Source organism: Chaetodon trifascialis, chromosome 11 (genome assembly GCF_039877785.1).
Source record: "Chaetodon trifascialis isolate fChaTrf1 chromosome 11, fChaTrf1.hap1, whole genome shotgun sequence".
NCBI classification, from domain to species: Eukaryota; Metazoa; Chordata; class Actinopteri; order Chaetodontiformes; family Chaetodontidae; genus Chaetodon; species Chaetodon trifascialis.
The window spans coordinates 16,852,841-16,874,552 of record NC_092066.1 but is presented as its reverse complement, the minus strand read 5'-3'; the positions used below and the strand labels follow the sequence as shown (position 1 = coordinate 16,874,552).

The 21,712-nt window shown below is 41.0% G+C and overlaps 1 protein-coding gene across 5 annotated transcripts; it reads right to left on the bottom strand.

The window, feature by feature from the left end:
* Positions 1-4,183: 4,183 nt before the first annotated feature.
* Positions 4,184-21,377, bottom strand: kdm4ab (lysine (K)-specific demethylase 4A, genome duplicate b). Of its 5 annotated transcripts, none has more exons than XM_070974048.1 (23): positions 21,226-21,377; positions 19,856-20,017; positions 19,367-19,542; positions 19,112-19,226; positions 18,738-18,931; positions 18,285-18,334; positions 18,097-18,200; positions 17,842-17,979; positions 17,426-17,652; positions 16,015-16,181; positions 15,246-15,898; positions 14,696-14,803; positions 14,386-14,503; positions 14,100-14,275; positions 13,545-13,758; positions 12,914-12,993; positions 11,151-11,206; positions 9,458-9,566; positions 8,311-8,502; positions 6,703-6,873; positions 6,221-6,340; positions 5,703-5,795; positions 4,184-5,588 (listed from the first exon to the last, which is right to left on the bottom strand). In XM_070974048.1, the coding sequence occupies exons 2-23, from the start codon at positions 19,994-19,996 to the stop codon at positions 5,451-5,453; spliced, it is 3,540 nt and encodes a 1,179-aa protein (XP_070830149.1). In that variant the 5' UTR covers positions 19,997-20,017; positions 21,226-21,377; the 3' UTR covers positions 4,184-5,450. The 5 variants fall into 5 exon arrangements, with proteins under 5 accessions (XP_070830149.1, XP_070830151.1, XP_070830150.1 ...); XM_070974050.1 differs by having other exon boundaries at positions 14,386-14,500; positions 21,226-21,371; XM_070974049.1 differs by having other exon boundaries at positions 21,229-21,294.
* Between the last annotated feature and the right edge of the window lie 335 nt (positions 21,378-21,712).

The window sequence follows — 21,712 nt, the reverse complement described above, 5'->3', positions numbered from 1 at the left end:
TTTTTGTCTGTCTATGCGAAGTACTGTACCTGTCATTCCTACTGTTATTGTACCTTACACCTTTTACTGATAATGTATCTTTTTTTTATTAACTCCATGTTAACACCAACCTGCCAAGGGACAAAGGATGGAAATTAGCTGCTTGCTATAATCCTATGTATTTACACAAAAGTGTCTATTAATATGTGTTGTCCCTGATGTTTTTCATTAAATAAATAAATCAAATCAAATCAAATCAAATCAAATCAAATCAAATCAAATCAAATCAAATCAAATAAGCTACATTTCTCCAACCTCAAGGACAGGAAAGATTAAAAATAAATATTTGGGAATACTTACATTTGAGATGCCTTCTTTTCTTTTGATTGAAGTGTTTTTCCATAAAATGAGCACACAGAGCTGAGCTCCCGTACAAGTCATTTTGAACAGGCCGTACCAAGGAAATCAGCACAACTCTCAGATGAATTCACATGACCCGTGTGTGTTCAGTCATGATACGCCTTTCTCTGTTGCCCCACATAAAAATCACTCTGTTCTTTGTGATGATCCACTTCAGCACATCAGATTTGTTGAGTAGTACTTAACCACACAGTAGCCCTTTCAGTTAATTTTAGTTCCCACAGATTCACTGAAAACAGCCTCTGGTGGTAGAAAACAATAGCAGAGCAAAGCAGATAATTCAGATCATTCTCTGTGAAACACTTTTAATCTAAAAAGACGCCTTTTCATGCTTTTGTTTTCATCAAAAGCATTTTGTTTTCATCAAAAGCATGAAAACAAAATACTGGAACACTGAAGGCTTTTGGTGAAAGGTGCAACTGACACGAATGGGAAACACTTCATTCACTGACATCATTTAGTAAAGTAAATGCTCATTTTCGATGGAAACTTCTGACTGTGATAATCCCAAACAAAGACAACGGAGTGATTATTTTCTCTGAATCCATATTTTGACAACAGCTGAACAATCTTGTCAAATCTCCACCCTTTATTTGTTCAGGAAGCTCTTGTGCTTTCATGCCAAGCAGCAATTACTTCGCTATAAATACTGTTAATACTTAATTCAAGAGAGACACAGCCTTTATTTGAGAATGCATGAACAAAGACTGCGTGAAAAAATAATGCGAACCTCAATGGCAAAAAAACCATTGTGTGTTTTTTTTTCTACCAACCACCAAAGAAGTGTGTGTTCAGGTGTATCATTGAAATCACTGTGCAGAACCAGCAGAGGTGCTCGGAAAAGGTGTCTGCTGCAAGTGGGTTACTGACAGTCTGTGTGTGTGTGTGTGTGTGTGTGTGTGTGTGTGTGTGTGTGTGTGTGTGTGTGTGTGTGTGTGTGTGTGTGTGTGTGTGTGTGTGTGTGTGTGTGTGTGTGTGTGTGCATGAGTGAGATAGCTGTGCCTTCCTGCCACCTGTCTGTAGTGATGGGCCCCTTTCTCTGCCTTCATTTCCTGGAGCCTGCTTCCTCCTGTCAGGTTCATTTCATGACATAAAATAGAGGAACAGTGCATTGATTAAATCCACTTAAACTAGATTACATCCAGTCAGCCCATTTCTTCTGGGAAAAGACAAAAAAGTAAAAATATCTCATGATTTTGATTTATCAAAAGTATTTCTTCAAAATTAAGTCAAGAACATGACCAGAGCAGGTTGGCTGAACCAAACTTTAGAGGCTATTACTGGGCAGCAAATGCTCACAAAATATCGTACTGGATTCAATCTCCATGTACAGACTGGTGTGAACTGGAGGGCATGTCATGCATATCATCATCCCTCCATGCCCTGGTTTCATTAATCTTCCTACGAAGATTTTACAGTTTGCATCCAACCCTGTGGTCATCTCCACTCTCAAAATGTGGTCTCAAAGGGAAACTTTTTTGATTCATACCCCGCTGTGTAACAATCACAACTTCTCAGTAGCCAAACTGGATCAGACCTTTGCATAGAAACTGGATCATAAGGCTTAGTGATCTATGTGTAGATGGAACCTTTTCTAGTTTCAGTGATTTACGTTCCAAATATGACATCCCAAGGTTGACATAAATATGTGTGCCAAATTCCATGACAATCCACCTGGTAGCTCTGTGGCTGAAGTAACAGGAGATCACTTAAATCAGTAGGCTCCTTATTTATCCTCTGGGGACAAAGAATGTGTAGCCAAAGAAATCCATCCAGTTGCTGCTGAGATGGTTCAGTCCAGAGTAAAGTGGCGGACCATCTGACTGACCAACAGACCGGCCGACATTACCATCCATACAGCCATGCTGCTAGCATGTCATATCAGTCATTTAGTCAAAGCATATTTTACGTACATAATCTTGAACTTCCGCATGTTGGTGCCATACATGCTCAGGTAGTGTTTACTCTGCTTTTCCTGGAGAGAAAACAAACACTGCTTGAGAATAGTACAAATGTGCTGATTATGTCTTAATACGGATTACACCCAAGCACGGAACACAAGGACCACAGCAGCAGATACTATGACCAAATCTAAGACTGAGACTCAGAAAAAACAAAACCAGAATGTGCCAACCAACAAACGCTAGAAACCAAAGCAGGGGATTAACGGCTCTGAGGCGTCACAGAGGCTTTTCTTTCTCGTCATAAGTGGTTCAGAGGGCAGAAGTGACTGTGGCAGGATGTTGGTAATCATTTCTTACTCCCGCCCACAAGTCAGCCACCACATCCAATCAGGTTTCACACTTTTACGTAATTTTGAACAGAATTTTAAGGTTACAGTACTGTAAATGGGAGCTTATGTGATGAGAACTGAAATAGCACCGGGGCATTTCCTTAAATCGAAGCTGAGGCAGTCCAAAAATTCCCCAGAGGCATTTCACTGAAAGCTCAAAAAGTCCTTGAAAATACATTTTCAAAGAAGCGCTTACTTTCCCAGGCCACACAAAGCATTAATGAACCAAGATCACATCTCTTTACATACTGTGCCCAGGGGTAACCCTGCGTGTGTGTGTGTGTGTAAGGTGAGAGAGAACAATTCCTCTTTCAGGCAGCCTGTAGACATAGATATACTACATATGCAAGCAATAGTGCTTGCCACATCCAGGCAAGGGAGGGGATTAGATTATCAAATTATCAGCCTTGAATTCTGAAATCAAATCTCCTGCGCAAATATGAAAACAGATTTATGCACAAAACGGTATATCTGGAAAAAGTTACGAGAGCACAAATAAGCCCTTAACACCATGCTCTCTAAATATATATGTTAAATAGAAATATTTTTATTCTATTTACACATTCTCTTTATAAATACTTGTTGACCCTCCTGTCAACTAGACAACTTTTAAATATGTCTTCATTACTTTTATATCACCAAAAAATGATGAGAGCGATGCTCGGCCTTCCTGTGTTTATACACCTGTTTTCATAGGGTCATAATTGTTGAGGAGCAACACTGCATCCTGAGTTGGGAGGGGAGGGGGCAAGTAGATACATGGCAGGTCTCCACATATGAGCAAGCAATGAAACAATGCGAGTCCATAATTCATGTTGCATAGGCTCTGCTGTCAGAGGAGGTCAGTATATGTGGCCTTTCGGCTGGACAGAGAGGTAGAAGGTGGTTTACAGAAGAACACTATGTACTGTACAGCTGGTGAAGGTCTGTTGAAGAGGATTGTAGGACGTCACAGTTGATTCAACTGGCTCTGTAGATTTTGAGGAGACAACAGGTAGCAGGGCAGAACTCGTCTTCGCCTTAAGTACACCTGCTGTATCCTTTCTTCTGTTAGCTATGCAGATAAGCAGGCCAGGTGAATGTTTCCATCATGAATTATGAATGATTGTGATAAAATTTCACTTTATGATATTGCTACGTGTCCATTACAACTCCTGTAGAATCAGCCACAAGCAGGCTGCCTTCTTGAATAAGAGTGTGAGGGCTTTCCTCCCCGACAGGATGTCAATATTGCTGTCCATCAGGCTGGAAAAATTTGTAGGCAGCCTAATGTAAAACTACTCACCTGTACTTCTCTGGGCTGACCCTGAATCCAGACTGATGCAGGGATGCAGTGGAAAAAAAAATACTTGAGATCGAGCCGTTTTCCTGGCGTAGGGGCTGAGATATTCACATGATTCTGGACAAGCCACTGTCGACATTTTTAACCAACACAAAAGACCATTTTAAAGGATCCACAATGGACTCAGGATGAAGGAAAGCTCGCCCACGTGTGAAAATTATCCTCTTACCACTTTTTTTATTTGGGATCAAACTATGACCTGGTTACAATGTTCATCTCTAGACCTAGCTTTTATCAGAAACACGCACACACAAACTAAAATTAGTGGAGGCCACATGTCTACAAAATAGTGAATGTCCTGTGGCAGGAAGGAACAATAAGTGCTTTTTGCTTCAAGAGGGACTTACCAGGCATGCCAGGCTTGCCGGCATTCACACCCTCCAAATCCCAATACAAGAAAAGTGAGCCTCACAATTTAAAACAGGATGTCTGAAAACCTATCAATATAATAAATATAAATACATCTGAGGTTTTCTACAGATCGTGAAAAGGACATGACAAAAATAGCTTTGTTCTCAAACTGAATGCAGTCGCATAAATTAAGTGTAATAATAACATTAATTACAATAGTCATAATAACCCTTAAGCTTTATAAAAACTAAAGTACGCTTGGCCCTTTGAAACGTAAGGCTTGGGCCTTTAAAACATGTCTAGCTTTTCCTATGTTCACAGTAGACGCACGTCGACATACCTATGAGAACATGAACTGATGAACCACAAGATGCAATGCATGAAGTACAATCTGAAGAGGCCTCCAAAAGTGACCTTGAGACATTATTTCATTTCTTTGGGGTTAAAACGTGAAACAGTTCTTCAAGAATCAAATTGTCATTAAACTGTTATTGTAATCAAGCGCTGATTGCCTCAAAGTTCATTGTTCTGCCTTTGTTTGACTTCATGAGTAAAAAACTTGACCTGACAATTCGAGCAAAAGGTCATTTCTGGAAGAAATATCACTAAAATAGAAAAACTGTCTGTTGTATAACGTCAAAAGTTGTGTTTACTCAACAGCTGCTAAATGTGGTGGCAGAAAAAAAACAACATCTTGCCCCAGTTAGATAGTCCAACCTTTTCCGTATTTAATAATTCAGTGACTGCTTCTTCCTGAGAAAAAGAAAAAGAAAAAAAAAAGATGGAACCAAGGAAGAAAAATCAGAGTGTGATGGGAAACCGAGGTCTAAGAATATCATTCGATGAACACAAAAGTCATTTAAAGTCCCAGCCGTAGTTTATAAATATGTAGCCCGACAGGCTGTGGAAGAAAAAGGAGGAGGAGGGGGAGGTTGGTCGTTCCTATCGGCAGAAGCCAGAGACAGAGAAGCCAGACCGTGAAGCCGGGACCCGGAGCTGCATCTCACTGTGGTGAGCTGATGACGTGGAGAAGGACAGGTAAAAAGCTGGAGAAAGAAATGGACATCACTCCATGATGGCTCGGTAAATGACGGGCTCGATGTAGTCCTCTCTGTACCGAGAGTTGATGACCCGTTGCCTTTTGGAGTTCTGCTTGACGTCGTTTTGTGTGAAGAGCTCGAAGCGCATGTCTGATGCCACCGACTGAGGACCAAACAACACGGGAAAAAGCCATCAGTGCATCTCAAATGTACAATAACTTATTCAGAATGCTGTTTCTTACATAAAGGACCAGACAGCTTTCTGATTGGACGTTACCATTCGTGACTTGACTCGTTTGGGCAAATCCTCATCGAGAGTGTAGATGTCTTCTCGCTTGGCCGAGATTTGTGATCCATCTTCAAACTCCACCTGATAGTGTTCACACAAACACACGCGCACACACGTGCAAGTGAAACCATTAATATTCACATGATCTACATGAAAATTCTGTTCACTTCCTTTAAATAGCTGTTATTGTAGGGCACTTTAAGCACTTCAGGGACATGCTGCAGTATGAGTGTGAACTTGGTCGCAAAACCACAATAATATGCAGGCTGTTGTGTCACATCATTCCTCTCTGATACAAACTGCATAATTAGGCCATCCAAGTAAAAGCACCTCACTTCAATGTATCACATCCTGATGAGTAATCCATTATTAACGTGTCTCAACACTTGTCCTTTTAGCCACCCAGGCCACCCACATTTTGAGGTCGAGGAACATAATCCAACATTCTCTGATGTGGTCTGAACAAACTGGGAAAGTGGGAGAGAGAGAGATGAGAGGAGGCTCACCAGGTACATAAGGATGGAGTGTGACGCTACAAACTTGGCTCCATATATCAACCCATCTGTCCATCGCACTTGAACAACATCGCCTTTGGCGGGCGGACCAAGCCGGACACAGTCACGGTTCTGAAAAGAAAGTGAACAGTGAACTCATGCTATGTATTAGATAAGGAAAAATATCTAGACAGGAAACTAAACAGGAAAACTTCATTATATTTGCTTGTATCTGTCAGGCCACATGATTTCTGCAATGCAGAAAACACGGACAGAATCCTGGAATAAGATAATAAAAGCAGAATCAACTGGAAGAACACAGAATATGGGGGAAAAAATTTAATTAGAATTAAAAATAAAACTGAATCTGGAAAATCTGGAGAAACAAATTTCATATGTCCCTATATCTGTTATTAAAGCCTCACTATGTTTATCTGTGTTTCTGCGCTTGATCTTTTCACACAGAGTAAGTGACTGGAAGGAATTCTGCTCACCTCGATGTCCTCAGGGAAGAGATTGTCGCTGTAGGATCCATCATCAAACACGACCTCATAAAAGGTGGCTGTGGTCAGCTCCACCACCTCACTGTGGTAGTAACGGCTGTTTTTGTGTTTACATATCACTCTCTGCCCCACTGCCAGCTCTCGCAAGGATGCCTTGTTGCGCTGGGGGACAGGAACTGGGTGTTACTCTCAAAAGCTTATCACTCAACACATGAGAGTGAAGTGCCAGAAACACAGGTGTATAACGATAACTCAGTGTTAGTCTATTGTATTGACAAAACATGCTTTGAACAGTCGTGTGTACGCAAGAAATTATACTGCTCTCTGCCCGCTGTGGAAGGTCGAATCAAGGACATGTACAACTTTCTACAGTCAAGTCCAATTGCTCAGCCCTCCTTGGATAACCATAACCCTGTCACTGAGAATCCTCACAGACTGCTCTCTGCTTCCTTGTAAGAAATACATTGGAATATTACAGCTGATAACACAGACAAGCTCGGGCTTGTCTTCACATAGCTCAATGACAGCAAAAGAAACCTTCACGCTGAGTTCATTTGCATTCAATGAACATTAATTTTGTCGCTGTGAATCTCCTGACAGGACCAAACAGATATCTGTCTCCCCCAATTAGTGAATCAACGCAGCATGAACGTGCACTAAAGAAAGGATCCCTGGGGTAGTTTTGAGAGCTCAGGAAGAACATCTTCAAACTATTTCTCGGCTGAACGGCTGACTAAAGCAATGCTGGAAGCTAAGATGCAAGGCTAATTACAAAGACTTCATAAAGGTCCCCTTTGTCAATTATCTACATAACACAGAGACATCTTTGATAGCGCCAAGGTGCATTTATCCATCTTGTGAATCAGAAAATGTGACTGGAAATGATGACATTGATGATTTAATTGTCAGTGAACACAAAGAGCTGGAAAAATGACATTAACTAAGCAGCAAGAGTACATGTTGTATTGCAACCTTATGACATAATCAACAAAACCTCTGACTCACTTCAGGTCCCCTGAAACTTTGACATGTATCTGGAATCTGATCCTTACAACAAGGTACACACGCAAGGATTAATGCTTATCTTAGTGTAATTTGGTATCTGACGGAGCTTGTTTGGGCTTGCAGATTATGACACCTTCATGCTGCAGAAATCACCGATCTCTGAGTCCATGGAAGGAAACTACTGTTACAATGAGGAACTGAGAAAAGCTGCCTTTTTACATGCAGCATTATTTTCAACATAGGTAGCATTTGCAGAAAAAATATGGGGCATCCGAAGGCAAGAAAAATGGAGGTGCTCTAACAAAGGATAGACCAAAACAGTCTAAAAAGTTAGCTTGGCTTTTTCCCAAAACATGCATTCCAATTCTCAAAACAGACCATGAGATTTTTCAACTAATCAATCCAAGATAAGCAGTGAGATTACACAGAGCAACCGGTGAGCGTGCATCACATGACTGGTGTTCTGTTTCTTCTGACGCTCAAAGCTCTAGTTTACCCTTTTTATTAATTTCACAAGATAACGTATAAAGAAATTATATGACTTTTTCCACCTAATTCATTACTATTGGCCTGACTGTGTTTCCGTTGTGTTACCTCAGGTATGAGGGGGGCTCTGTGTCTGTGGCAGGTGATGAAGACGATGAACGGCCAGTCATCTGGGTGCATGAGGATACCAGCTGCCTGAGCGCAGGTGGGGTGAAACGCTGTGGAGCAGCGTCCGTGGGAGCACTGGACACAGCAGCCCTTCACCTCCCTCTTCATCCGTTTCCTGCAGTACACACACTTCTACCAGGGTGACAAAGACAGACGTGTGGAGGGGAATAGAGGTCAAGAGGAAAGTAGGAAGGAAGTACAAGGGAAGGAAAGGAGGAGAAAGGAAACAAGCCAAATGGGGAGGATGAGAGAGAGAAAGATTAAAAAAAGTTATCAAAGGGAGTAAAAGACAGCAGACCCAGACACAAACTGGAACACAGATAAGTTACAGGGAAATTACACAACTTCCTTTAGATAATTTAACGTGTTCTGACATCATGTGTACTTATTTAGAAGTAGATCCACTGAGAAAGGTCCCTTTGAGATCAAGACCTGTAACAATGGAGACAAGGCCAACTATTGTGAACCAAGTTGTGTGACTCACACACAAGGCAGAGAATAAGCCTATACGGTCTGCACATCACATTAGTTAAGTAAAAATCTTGGTTAGTTAATGTGTCAAATGTGGTCACAATGCTTCAGCTCCATTACCCAGCTGAAACAGCATATATTATTCTGAAACATCCAGTGTGAGAAGTGAAAGTGTGTAAGGACAGCTAGCACGAGTTTCACTGTGCTGAAATGTGTGTCCTTAGTGAAGAGGACAAACAGATGTCATCAGAGTACAGCTCTGTTTACCAAAAATCCATTTTTTAGAGGGCAAAAGTGCTTGGCAGTGGAAAGAAAGAAATGACTCACAATGCTATGAGTAAGTAGATAGGCATCCCAAAAAAAGTGAGCAAACCAGCCACAGTTTGGAAAGCAATGCAGCATATACTGTACATCGATGACTATTCATAGTTAACAACTTGAACAGTTGTGAATAAGAGAGAAACTTGGCAAACAGCCGAGGCAACTCCAGTTCAATTTCAGGTTTCTGGTGTATCAAATCAACAAGCATTACCTTCATGCCCGGAGCTAGAACAGGTCTCTTAACCTACGTCACTGGAGCTGGACTAAATACTGCTGTGACTATAGCGAGTCTTACCAGTTTGAACCGTGGCAGCGGGATTGCAGAGAGGTCAATGGGCCCCCGCTCAGTGATGTTCACAAAACGAGCTTCCAGCACAGTGATAGCACACAGCACATGAACCCACCTGTGCAAAAGGCAAACAAGTTGATTCAGGACAAACAGTTCAACGTCCACTACCGTGCAATGTTTCTAGAAATTCAGCAATGTGATAACACTGTTTCAGTTAAACAATTTGTGTGGTCCCATCTGATGTTGGGAGTACAATTTAATGTCTGTATGTGATCCAAAAGAAACTACAACTAGTACTACTACTACTACTACTACTACTACTTAAAGATAATCATTACTTTGGATACAATAGTTTGACAAAAAATAATCTTAATTCATTGTTTTCAACAGCATCTTACAGTCTTGCTCAGCAGTTTGTGTTTGCTTAGCTGTCATGGAGATAGCTATCTCTATGACATGAGCACACTTCATCTGCAGAGGAAGACCGTGAGATGGAGTGAAAGCTCAGAAAAAGCTGGTGAGAGCATGAGTGGAGATTTTTTTCATATGTAATTTGTAGTTGACTATAGCTGAAACCCAACACTGGTTTAAAACAATCAGCCACTGGTGACTTAAAACCACATGAAAAAAAACAAAAAAAAAAACAAACAATTTTACTTCTTCGTGGCATTTCCTGTTCTAACTGATATCCACAGTAAGTGGCCGCAGCTCTGATCCAAAACATCAAAAATGGTCAGACATAGTCTACTGTAGTACAGCCTGTAGTTAGACTTAGACCCCAATTTGGGTAATTCTTTAACATAACGTATGCATAGAAGCTGATACCAAGATACTGGCAAATTGTTGCATGTTGCATTATTTTGAAAAATACAAAACCACAACCAAGTTGTTCCCCCTCTGTCATAAGCAATTCAACAAGGAAAACGTTGCTTCTGTTTATAGGCATTTCCTGTCATATCAACTGACATTCACTTACTGCATCCTCCACTGACTGATAAAGTGTAACCTCAGACTGAGGGTAAAAGCAACGGCACATGCAACCACATCTACTGTGTGTGGGTGTGTGTATACATGCATGCATTTGGCTTGAGGGGCTTGATTTACTACATGGATTTCAGCAGTAACTGACTGAAGAAAGACTCAATGCAGTCAAAGGAGAGTCAGACTCTCTGTGTTTCAGTTGTTTTGTAAACATTATAAATCCTTCTTGAGTACTTTTTAATGCCTTTACATTACTCGCTGTACTTTCATGACTGTGACCATGAGGACATTCTAAGTAAAAGGCTCAGGATGATATTTTCTTTAAACAGACAAACAAAGAAAAACACAGGGCTTTGTGTGTTCTACTTCTTTAAGATTGGCATGACCTTTAAGAAGGTGTTATGGCACTTTAACTTCCTGGAAAAACTTCAGTGGAGCCCACTTGCTGCACCAGTGGAAAAAATGTCTGATCAATAAGCACTTTCCTGTCTATCCTATAAAATCAAACTCACATTCTCTCTATAAATAATAGCTAATTGGTTTCCACACAAGACTGACCCCTCCCTGTCTTATGTCCAGCCAGCAAAGCTTTTCCAAAGGAAATGAAACCACATCATCCCACTGCAACATTTACATGAGTACATGAGTATTTTAAGCTGGTCCCTGACTTGGAACAGCTCAGGTGGTGGCAGCACTATTAGCTGCTGGAATCACTTACTTATCATTGTTGGCTCTCTGCAGAGCTCCACCTCTCAAGGAACACAGACAGCAGTCCTGAAAGAAGAAACAAACAACATTTAACTCTGGCAACTGACTCTTTTTATCGTCATCCTATCTAAATCCTGATGTTTGGGTATATGATGTTCTGTCGTATATTATTCATACTGGCAATAACTGCATCTCCTCTACTGGATCATATGGACAGGTATCAGCAATTTAAGCTGAATCTGTTGCTGATCCTTGTACCCCACAGTACACCTGGTATGGCAGCTGTCCGAAATGCTTCACTGCACGTCCTTAAAACTTGTTCTTACAGCACAGAACCGTGAGAAAGTGAACCACACAGTGGCACGAGAGACACAGCAGTCAACAGGTGCAGCAGTGCAGGAATTGGCAGGAAATGAGGAAGGCTGTTCTCAACTGTCACTTAAATTGTCAAGTAAATTGTAACCATGTTGTAATATTTCTATTGAACAAATGACTGTAATTCTTAATATCCTAAAATCAGGAAAATGAGACTCCACCGGCTCAAAGATTCTAAAAACGCAGACAATTTGAAACAAAAACAGTATGAAGTCCATTGAGGTGTCACAATGAACTATAGAGTGAAGCACTGCCCACTGGTGGTCGGAGGGTGTCTGTGCTAACACTGGGCCATATTCTCTGAACGTTTCACAACAATCTATTGTTCTGAGGAGACAGGAATGCTGAAAGCAAAGGAAACTTAAAGATAAATTTTACAAAGTCAGAAAAACAAATCCATCAAACAATAAGACAAAGGACGGGAACACTCTCACTGTCTCAGAACAAAGGAAGCAGTAGTATGGAGAGCCAAGTGTGACAAAAGCAGGGTGCTGGGGTTCTCAACTCTAATCTAAACGATTAGAAATATTAGTTCAGTGCAAGCTACCTTTGTGGTGCTGGTATGGAACATCATGGTTTATATCTACCTGGGGTAAAATGAGGACATGACAGGGTGCAGATGCACATACATGTTTGTTTGATGTACTTAAAGGCAAAACAGAGCTGCAGTGAAAGAAGCCATGGTGATACCCACAATAGTGCCACTGGAACTGGCCTGTAATCTCAGGAAGTGAGCTTTGAATGCACCTGTGTCCGCAATATTAAACCCTTTGTATCACAAGTGCTTTTCACTCTAAGCTGTTCTGAGACCAACCATTTTCACTATTTAGCACATTTAATCAGAAAAACCAACACCAGCCCACCTCACATATGCAAGGCCAACACATTCAATTTCAGCACCATAAAAATATTATTGTGCAATCATGACATTTTCCTAGGCTTTTGCAACCAATTGTCTTACTTATTTACTGTTTACTATTTAGTGTTTGTTGTTAAGTGTTTCTCAATTCCGGTCCTCTGGCAACACTGCCCTGCATGTTTCCTGCTCCAACACACCTGATTCAAATGAGTGGCTCGTTTTCAGACCACTGCAGGGCTTGATAATGAGCCACTCATTTGAATCAGGTGTGTTGGAGGAGGGAAACATCTAAAACATGCAGGGCAGTGGGCCCCGAGGACCGGAATTGAGAAACGGTGTTGTTCATGATCACTATTAGTGACGACGGCCTTCTTGACATTAATGAAAGGTACCATGGCTTTGATAATACTGGGTGACCAGGAAAAGGAATACAACCACTCTGCTGTTGTATTGTTTGGGTTTGCTTTCAGTACAATGAGCAATTTATACGATCTGTATTGAAATAATGAGGAGTGCTATACGTAGCCCAATTAACAAACCTCTGTGATGGCATCAGCCTCACAGCGGGCGCACAGCCAGTCGTCTAGCTCGGCTTCATCTCCAGAAACACCGTAGCAGCCTGAACAGGAAGAGAAAAAAAACATGTCACACATTCACTTCTCACAGGCTTCATTTCACAGCACATTTATTGATGACGTTTGGCTGGTTATTTAACGGAAACAGTGAAAAATAAATAAATAAATCAACTGCACCCTGTGGTGTGATTCCCGTACTTGCTGTTATTTTGTGAAAAAATGAATTAACTCTGAACTTAGAATAAGGTAATATAATAGCATCTCATCCAGCAAAACAATTCATTTAAAAGAGACTCTGTGTGTAAATGCTGTGTAAGAGCTCTTGGTACGACTGGCTGAATAATTTAGTGTGCCACAGGTGTGTATGCATATTCATCCATAATCCATTTATGTCCTTTAGCAATGGCTGTTTTTATGTGATCATGTGTGTATCAAGCTTTAAGAATAACAGTTGAATGGTGGTTTCTAAAAAAATAACAAAGCATCTGATGGTACTGCTTGTGACATATATCTAAAAATATATGTACAGTATGCATGCAGTATATTCAAGTATGCACAGGAAGGACTCTTGAATAGATGCCTGTTCATCACTTACTGGTATGTACACGGACACAGCACTGAGTACAGCTGACCAGCCGGCTGGTCCCGTCCTCTGCTACATGAGGGTTAGACAGTTGTCCCTCCCCACTGTCGTTCGTCTTGTTACTTTGGGTGTTGAAACACATTTCAGGGATGAGTGGCTTGGACCACTGGCGGCCCCCTGGACGGTTCACCAACGTCACGCAGGAACTTCCATTACTGGACTCCGACTTGAGGGTGAGTCCACAGTCTTGTTAGTACATGATTTCAGACATTCTTTACATGAATATCTGATGGCTGCAATCCTCAGTTAAAACTGGCTGTTGTGTTAAGTCAATGCACAACTAGGTGGCAAGATACTCTTTAAGAAATAAAATAAAATAAAAATAAATATTAACTAGATATAATTATTGGTAAATATACAATACATTGTTTTTAAAAAGCCTCTAATAACTAGTGAATTTAAATGGCAGTTTTGCAAAAAAGTACCTGGTTGCTCTTTCTACAACAGATATAACAACAGTCAGCCATACAAGCCTCAATTCTAAGTAATACTTGTTGTTGTCGTCACCTGATGGTAAGTGTGGAAGAGCAGGCAGATGGAGCAGTAGGGGGCCTGCTGGCCCATGCTCTTATTATACTCTCTCTCTGCCTGAGGGTTATATGGCCGACACTGCCACAGCCGTGTTAGCGGCTTCGCCCACTCCTCTTTCTCCTCTTGCTCGACCTCCACATCTACATACACGTCTGCAGACAGGATGATGAGATGAAGGACATTTAGTACAGTGCTTGGTAAACTGCCACCATACAGAATGTTTCTAAATTATGCAGAACTAAAAAAAAAAAAAACTGCGTACCATCGTCACTGTACACCTCTCTGATTAGAGGGTGATGACGGGGCAGCTTCTGGAGCTCTGCCTGTTGCTGCTGCTTCTTCACAATGGACTTGCAGTATGATTGCTCTTCTGACACCTGCTGGATCAAGAAGTGTATCGCAAGATAAAACTTCAACACTGTATCTGTAACAATGGACATAAGATCAGTTCCCAGAAAATCTCACAATTCTGAGGCATATTTGGAGCTCTGTACTGGTATGCATACATTTCCTGATAAACACTGGGTCTATTGATCCCTTTGAGGATTTAGTCACAACTAGTAACTACTTACATGATGATTCTGAGCGATCACCTTCATTGCATCAGGTATTGGTTTCCTGACAGGAACAGTGTCTTTCAGGATGACAATGCCACTATCCGCAAGGGGGCACTGTTTACTCTGTAGTTTGGACAGCATGAATAACATTGAACATTCTTGGCAGACTTTAGAATAACGTCTGATAAAATGCATTCTGTCACCACAGAGATCTCAAAGGATTGTTCTGTTAGTGGAAGTACTAATAATGCCGAGGTAAAAAATATTAGTAAGCAAACATCATGCAAGGAAAATGCACCAGTACAGAGCCACCAAAAGTATTGTTGCTGTGTTTTTCTTTCGTGTCTACATGCACAACAGTATTATGAAGCAGACGTGTACTTAACTTAAATCTAAACTTTATATTTGTTCAGGCGAGAATACAAGCTACTAATTTGGTATCAGGTTGACAGAAAGGACAATACATGCAGTATAGAGCGTGTGCTCAAACATACATGTGCCACAGTGGACAAAGAACCACCAGAAAAACGAAGAAAATAAAACAAACAAACAAACACTACCAGACCTTTCGCCGGTTGTTCTTCAGGACCTCTGCCTCCATACTGATTGACTCTGTCTGTTGTGTTTCAGTCACAGAGGACTTACTGGTGGGCTCAACTTCAGGCTTCTCCACTTCAACCTGAGCCTCAACTGGCAACAGCATTTCAGATTTGTCCTCCTTCTGGTCCTGCTCCACAACACACACTACTTTGGTAAGAATGCTCTTGGTTTTTGGGGGTGGCTCTGTTCTTTCACTGCTTGGTGCCTGAGACAAGGACTGAACCTGCATGCGTAACGGTGTACAGGTTTTGTGCTGGAGATGACGGGGTTGGTGCTCTCTGGCATAGCTGTGCACCTGCAGCTGCGTGTGAGGCTGCTGCTGCTTCTCTAGGCTGTAGCTGTGTACTTGAAGAGTGTCTTTTGGGCTCAGAGTCCTGTGGAAGAGCAGGCTGGCTACCCCCATTTTGCGGGTGGGCTGAGCGGTGGCATCTGTCCATGTGGGTACCGCTGAAACCGACAGGTGTCCGTTTCTGGTCTGGGACTGGGACGAGATTGCGGGGGCACGAGTCTTGGTATAATGAGGGGGGCGGCTGACATCGTTGTTACTGTGGGTCAAGCCCCTGTGAAATGGATCCAATAAAGTGAGCTTGGTTGGTGTGACAACCAACTTTGGGGGACCTGCAAATGAAATCAGAGATCCCAGTTTAGAAAGTGAGGGTGAAAAATGCACACTTAGCTGCCTTGAAGGAAACAAGTAAGATAACACACAGAAGATAATACATAGATGATAATACCTTTATTTCTCTTGCCATCTTGTAACACAGTACGTGGAGGTATAAGGCTTAGCCTGGGACGCTTTCCATACTGCTCCATATCTTCCTCATCTTCATCCTTAGGAACAACCTCCTCAGGCACCTCCAGACACACTCTGTGTCTCTTCGTCTCTATCCTCTGTGTGGTGCTGAGGGATTATTAAACAGAAAGACAAGAGTTGAGAACAGAAGACCTTCATCTCATTTACTTTGGTTTCTGATATCAGGAAACTGATAACTGACTTGTTCTTTGTTTCTGACAACATGAGATATCACACACTAACAGTGAGGTGGAGATATATTCGGACTTGTACAGTGACACTGAAATTGTGGTCACTTCTTTTTCTCTTGTTGCTGTGAAATGAAACCTTGACAAATACCTCTTTTACCAAAAAATGTTAACAGAATGCTCCATATAAAATAAAACTGAAATACATTCCCACTGAAAGTGGCTAACACTGGTCACGCTTAATGAATGCACAACAATTCCACACAACACAAAAACTAGTTTTAAAAATTTGTTCTGAATTATTTGAGAGCCCTTTCGCAAGGCACTAAAACTTAACACAGAAGAATGTGAACTGAGCAACCTTCAGGTGCAATCACGTCTAACTGTTTGAGTGAGGAGCAGGGCATTACTGGAAAAGTCCATTTCCGGTAAATCTCGGTATCTATCAGGCCTGCCATTATTGTTTTGTCTAGAGTCATTAGGAGTGATTGACTCTGCTGTAACTGACTTTTTTAAAAACTTCATTAGGCATACTGATCAATACTCTGAATTGCTTTGAAAACGAGAATCTGCTACATGTTGCATACATTGCAAACATGAAGGACAGAAAAATTTAAATCTATCAAAAGTCCCGTACTTATTCTTTCAACTGCTCAACCAAATTGGGTGGGTTAGGTCAACTCCAATTACACTGATGCAAGGCAAGAACAACAAAAGGCATACAGACAGGCATCCCTGAAGGTCTTCCCAACATACTGTTGAGCACAAAAAAATCTGTTGTTGTTGCATTGTAAATAACAAATCTGTGTCGAAAGCATAGAAATAACCAAAAGAATCCTGGCTGTTTTTCTGGTGACTTTGAAAAAAAATACGAGCCGAAACTTGTTTACCAACTACTCTGCCTCAGGTTTCAGCTTGTCTCATCCATTAACCAAGCAGTGACAGCTAATGGACGCTTTATGGGTCCCCTTATTCCTAATTCACTGAAATGTTTTCCCTGTGCATTTTTGTAAGCGTCTATCTGTTTTATCCAGACTCAGAAACTTTCAGCGGGAATCCCTGGATGCTTTGTAAATAAAGTTTTCAGATTTGGGATTTGATTTGTTTCACATACATTTTTAATAGACATGAATGGGACATTCTTTTCTGTAATAAATCACCCACCTCTTCCGCTCTCCGTCCTCCCCACAGCTCTCCATGGAGTTATTGTTACTGTTACTGGTGAGATCATTAAAGGCATCCCCTAGGAACTCCTTAGCCTCTGGGGTGGGCCGTGAATGGTCAATGGATGCCACATCTCGCCCCGTCAGCCATGATTCATAGCGATCTGGCTGGAATTTCTTCACAAATACATCCATGGAAATCTTCACCATGTCTTTACGGCATGAGCACTACAGGAAAGAAAGGCACAAAAACCTTGAGTCAAATGACGAATGTTGGATGTGATATCATTGCATGTACATCTATAAACATATAACTGATTCAATGAATGTGTATGTTTACAATCAATTAGCACAGACAAAACCTGATTCAAATTAGATTAAGTATGGTTTTCTATGCTGGTAATTGGCGGTCCTCACCAAAACTGCGTGCTTGCCATACTCAATCCATCTCTCTGTGGCAAAGTTGGTGGATTCTGCACAGTTGAAACCGTGGTTGAAACCAGCATGATAGGCATAGGGGAAAGTTACCATGAACTCACCAGCCTCCTGAGTAATCTTAGGGAGAGGTAATAAAATAATTAGTAACTGCAGTGTATACATTTGGTGTGTGCAGTGGGTATGAAGCAAAGGTCCTTTGATTGAAATACAAATAAACAAATTCTGTACCCATACCTTATCAAATGGAATACCATACTTCTTCAGTATGGAGGGAGAGATGAGTGTCATCTTGTGTCTCAAAAAGGCCTCACAATTCTGGGAGCTACCTGGAAAGAACCCTAGAGGAAGAGAGAAGAATGATAGCCCATGATAGTTAAGGGCCTTATACAATTACAGACAGATATTCCACTGGTCTCTCTTACCTTTAGCCAAACGCTCCAATCGTTTCCCGTGCTCTGGAGGGACACAGTACCTGCAAATATTCAAAGAAGTCCTTTTACTCACAGTAAACTGATATTATGCATTTGTGTATATATTATGTAATGTGTTGTCAGATGATGTTGCATTACTCCATGGGAAAAAAAACATAAACTTTCTTCTAATTACCATCAAATATTTTTTAAACTAAACATTTTGCTCTGTCAATGCCATAGTGTCACTAATATGAAACAGAAAGCCTCCCTTTTTTGTGTAAAAGGGACACATGTAGATTTTATATAAATACCCAGATCACAGCACATATCCCTAGCTGATTCCTCTGGGTTTGAGAGGTGAGAAATCAATATCACAACATTTTTAGATTAGTATTACAATCAATTAAATAATAATCTGTAGCAATCAAAAGCTTTATTTCAGCATTTGATTAAGAACTTTACCATGATTTGGGCTCTCCAAAGTGCAAGTAGTTGATACTGTAGAGGTCCATGTCCTCAGTGTGCCACGCAAACGTGGTCTTCCACATGCCAAAGTACAAATAAGGTGTATTAACACCCTCAATAGTGATGCCACTTTCACGTTCAACTGTATCCAAAATGGTGTCCAGGTGGCAAATGTTCCACTCTTTGACTTCCTGCAGGAGTAAAGCAGATAACACAAGATCAATCGATGAGAATCCAATGGGTGAGAAAAGCTACTGTGATCAGTATCAATACCAGTGTCAGGTGAAGAGATACACAGACAGCAATCGGAAAACCCATCAATACGGATGAAAATTCACTACAGCAGCAACATCCAAGAAGTGTCAACTCACAGGATCATAAAGAGTTCCATTAACATCTGCCCCATATATGGGTGGGTTAAATGTCACATTCTTCCAGTACTTCCTTTCCAGCTCCTCAAAGTCATCATAATGTGGACTACAGAACCTATAAAAGACATTAACAGCAGTCAGACCTTAGCATCACAGGTTAAAAATGCACTGACTATTAAATTGCTGACATAGTAGAGTTGTTGATAACTGGAGACAAAAAAAAGTTTAAATGTCCTTTTTTTCTGCACTTCTCACTTGTCACTGTTGGCGATCTTGCGGAACTCTCTGACGGTCATGGCCTTCTTCTGAATGTTGTATTGTGTGAAAAGGCCCGACTGGCCTGTCACAACCTGCTGAATGGGTGCAGGTATCACCAAATCATCTATGTCATCATAAGAGCCTCTGGGCTTCCATTCCTTTGGTGGGACAATCTTGGAGAAGCAAAGTGGACAGTGAATCATTTTGTTTCCTTTGCAATATTTATTATCAAGATCATTCACCAGCAAACATTTGGAGGTATCAATGCATTTCTTTGTTTGACAAGCTGATGTAAACATGCCTGCAACATAGGGAGTAATGGGACAACAGATGACCTTCTGTTTGTCTAAATAATTGCAGAGAAAATAGACTGCACATTATAAAAATCATCATTTGCTCATCATTTTTTGTTGCTAATAATTATGATCAAATAAACAGTACAACGGCTGTGAGCGTGGCCAGTGCTAACAGTGTAGCAGTACTTACTTTAGCCAGGCCTGCATTGTGTGCCCCTTGCGACTCCATATATGCAATGTAGCGGCTGAAGTTCTTGAATTCCTCAGCAGTGGGGTAAAAAGTCATGATCCTCTTGGAAGCATGATTTTGGGAAACCACGTCTGACGCCATCCCAAAACTCAATGGCACCTCCTGTAGAGGGGAAATAGTGATTTTATGATTTGATATTTTGACTCAGTATGGTTTTATATAAACTATTCCATTTTCTACCCACAACCAAGATTTTAACTGGATCCTGTATATTTTGCCTTGCTGTTCAAAATCTTAATTGAATGACTGCATACAAATGAATACAGTTAAAGAATTAAAAAAATATTTTGCAGTAAGTAACAATGATATAATGTTGTATATTTTGGCATATTTCTATTTCAGGATTTCCCAAAATTGCTGTGGACAGTGTAAACATTTCAACATATTAACCGCTTAGTTACCTGAGTGATGGCTAATCAATACCTTTCATCTTTCTTTATTGACATTGCAAATTGGATGACGCCAACTATTTTACGCTCTTAATATCGCTGGTTATCAATAAGGGAGAAAGCATGGCGTTACTTAAATGCCGCTTGTTAGGTGTCACATATGTTTTACCGTTTCCTCGCTATGGCTGGGAGAAGCTAGCCTGGACAGGGCTGAGAGCTATAACCGCCCCTGATTGGTTAAACCCGCGTCTCTTTAATTCGGCCCACTGTGAGCTAACATTAGCTCATTAGCTAACTTGCTAAAGAAACATAAGCTTATCAATATAACCACCATGCAATAATACATAGCATTGCATTAGCTAGTGTAGCTAGATGTTTTCCATGGGTTTCAAGTCATTACTGGTCACGTACATGATGGTGCAAATTAACGTCTATTACTGCCTGTGAACTTGTCATCTTGTTTACATGGTGTCCCAAAGGAGCAAGTAATAATCACAAGACAGCTAGCGTTAGCTAATTCACGTTAACACCGTGATGGGATAAGACTATTTCCTGTATTACAGAAATCACCACAGCTTAGTTACATCCTATCCGGTTCATTCGTACAGTGCGCCGTTAGCAAACTTCGACAGAGGTAGCTTTAACGTTCTCACAAGTCTTGGTAAGTTATAAAATTACAGCAATTTTTTCTTAGAAACGTCGTTCACAAGTAAGTTTTACAGACAACAAAAACAGTGAAACTATCATTCGTCAAGCCGGTGATACCTAACGGTTAGTCCAGGAAATAGATAGCACCCGACACTTAGCATCTACATTAGCTTTAGAGCAGTTCCGGCTAGTGTAGCTCCCAGATTAGCATTGTGAGTTAAGAAGCTAACATTCTGGGACGACCGCAAGATAACTCGACATGCAAATACTTACCACCTCCTCTCAGTTGATTCGGGCGTTGTTCCTTAACGTTGTAAATCTCTCGCAATCTATAGAATCAGCAAATATGAACAGAAGAGAAAGACAGGTTGCTAACTAAGCCTCCTGTGGGTAGATCACTATCCTCCATTACCACTTCTACGCATGCACACGCACCCATGGAAGTATAAAAAGAGTCACACGCACACAGATACACGCACCTCGGATTTTGTTTACCACAACACGCATGGGACACGCTCAGCCAATGAGAGGGAGGCTTTGAGGGCTCGTCATATGATGGACATAAACGTTCGTTTAAATCTCGTCTTTTTGAAATCAATGATATTGTCTATGTTGTGATTACATTGGATTTAAACTAGAGAGCGGGGTTCTAAAATATACATTGGTTGTTTCAAACATAGCAGGTTAGTATGTTGGTAATGTTTCAAATCAACTATCTATTCTTGCTGATCACAATGTAATCAGTGTGACGATTGAAAGG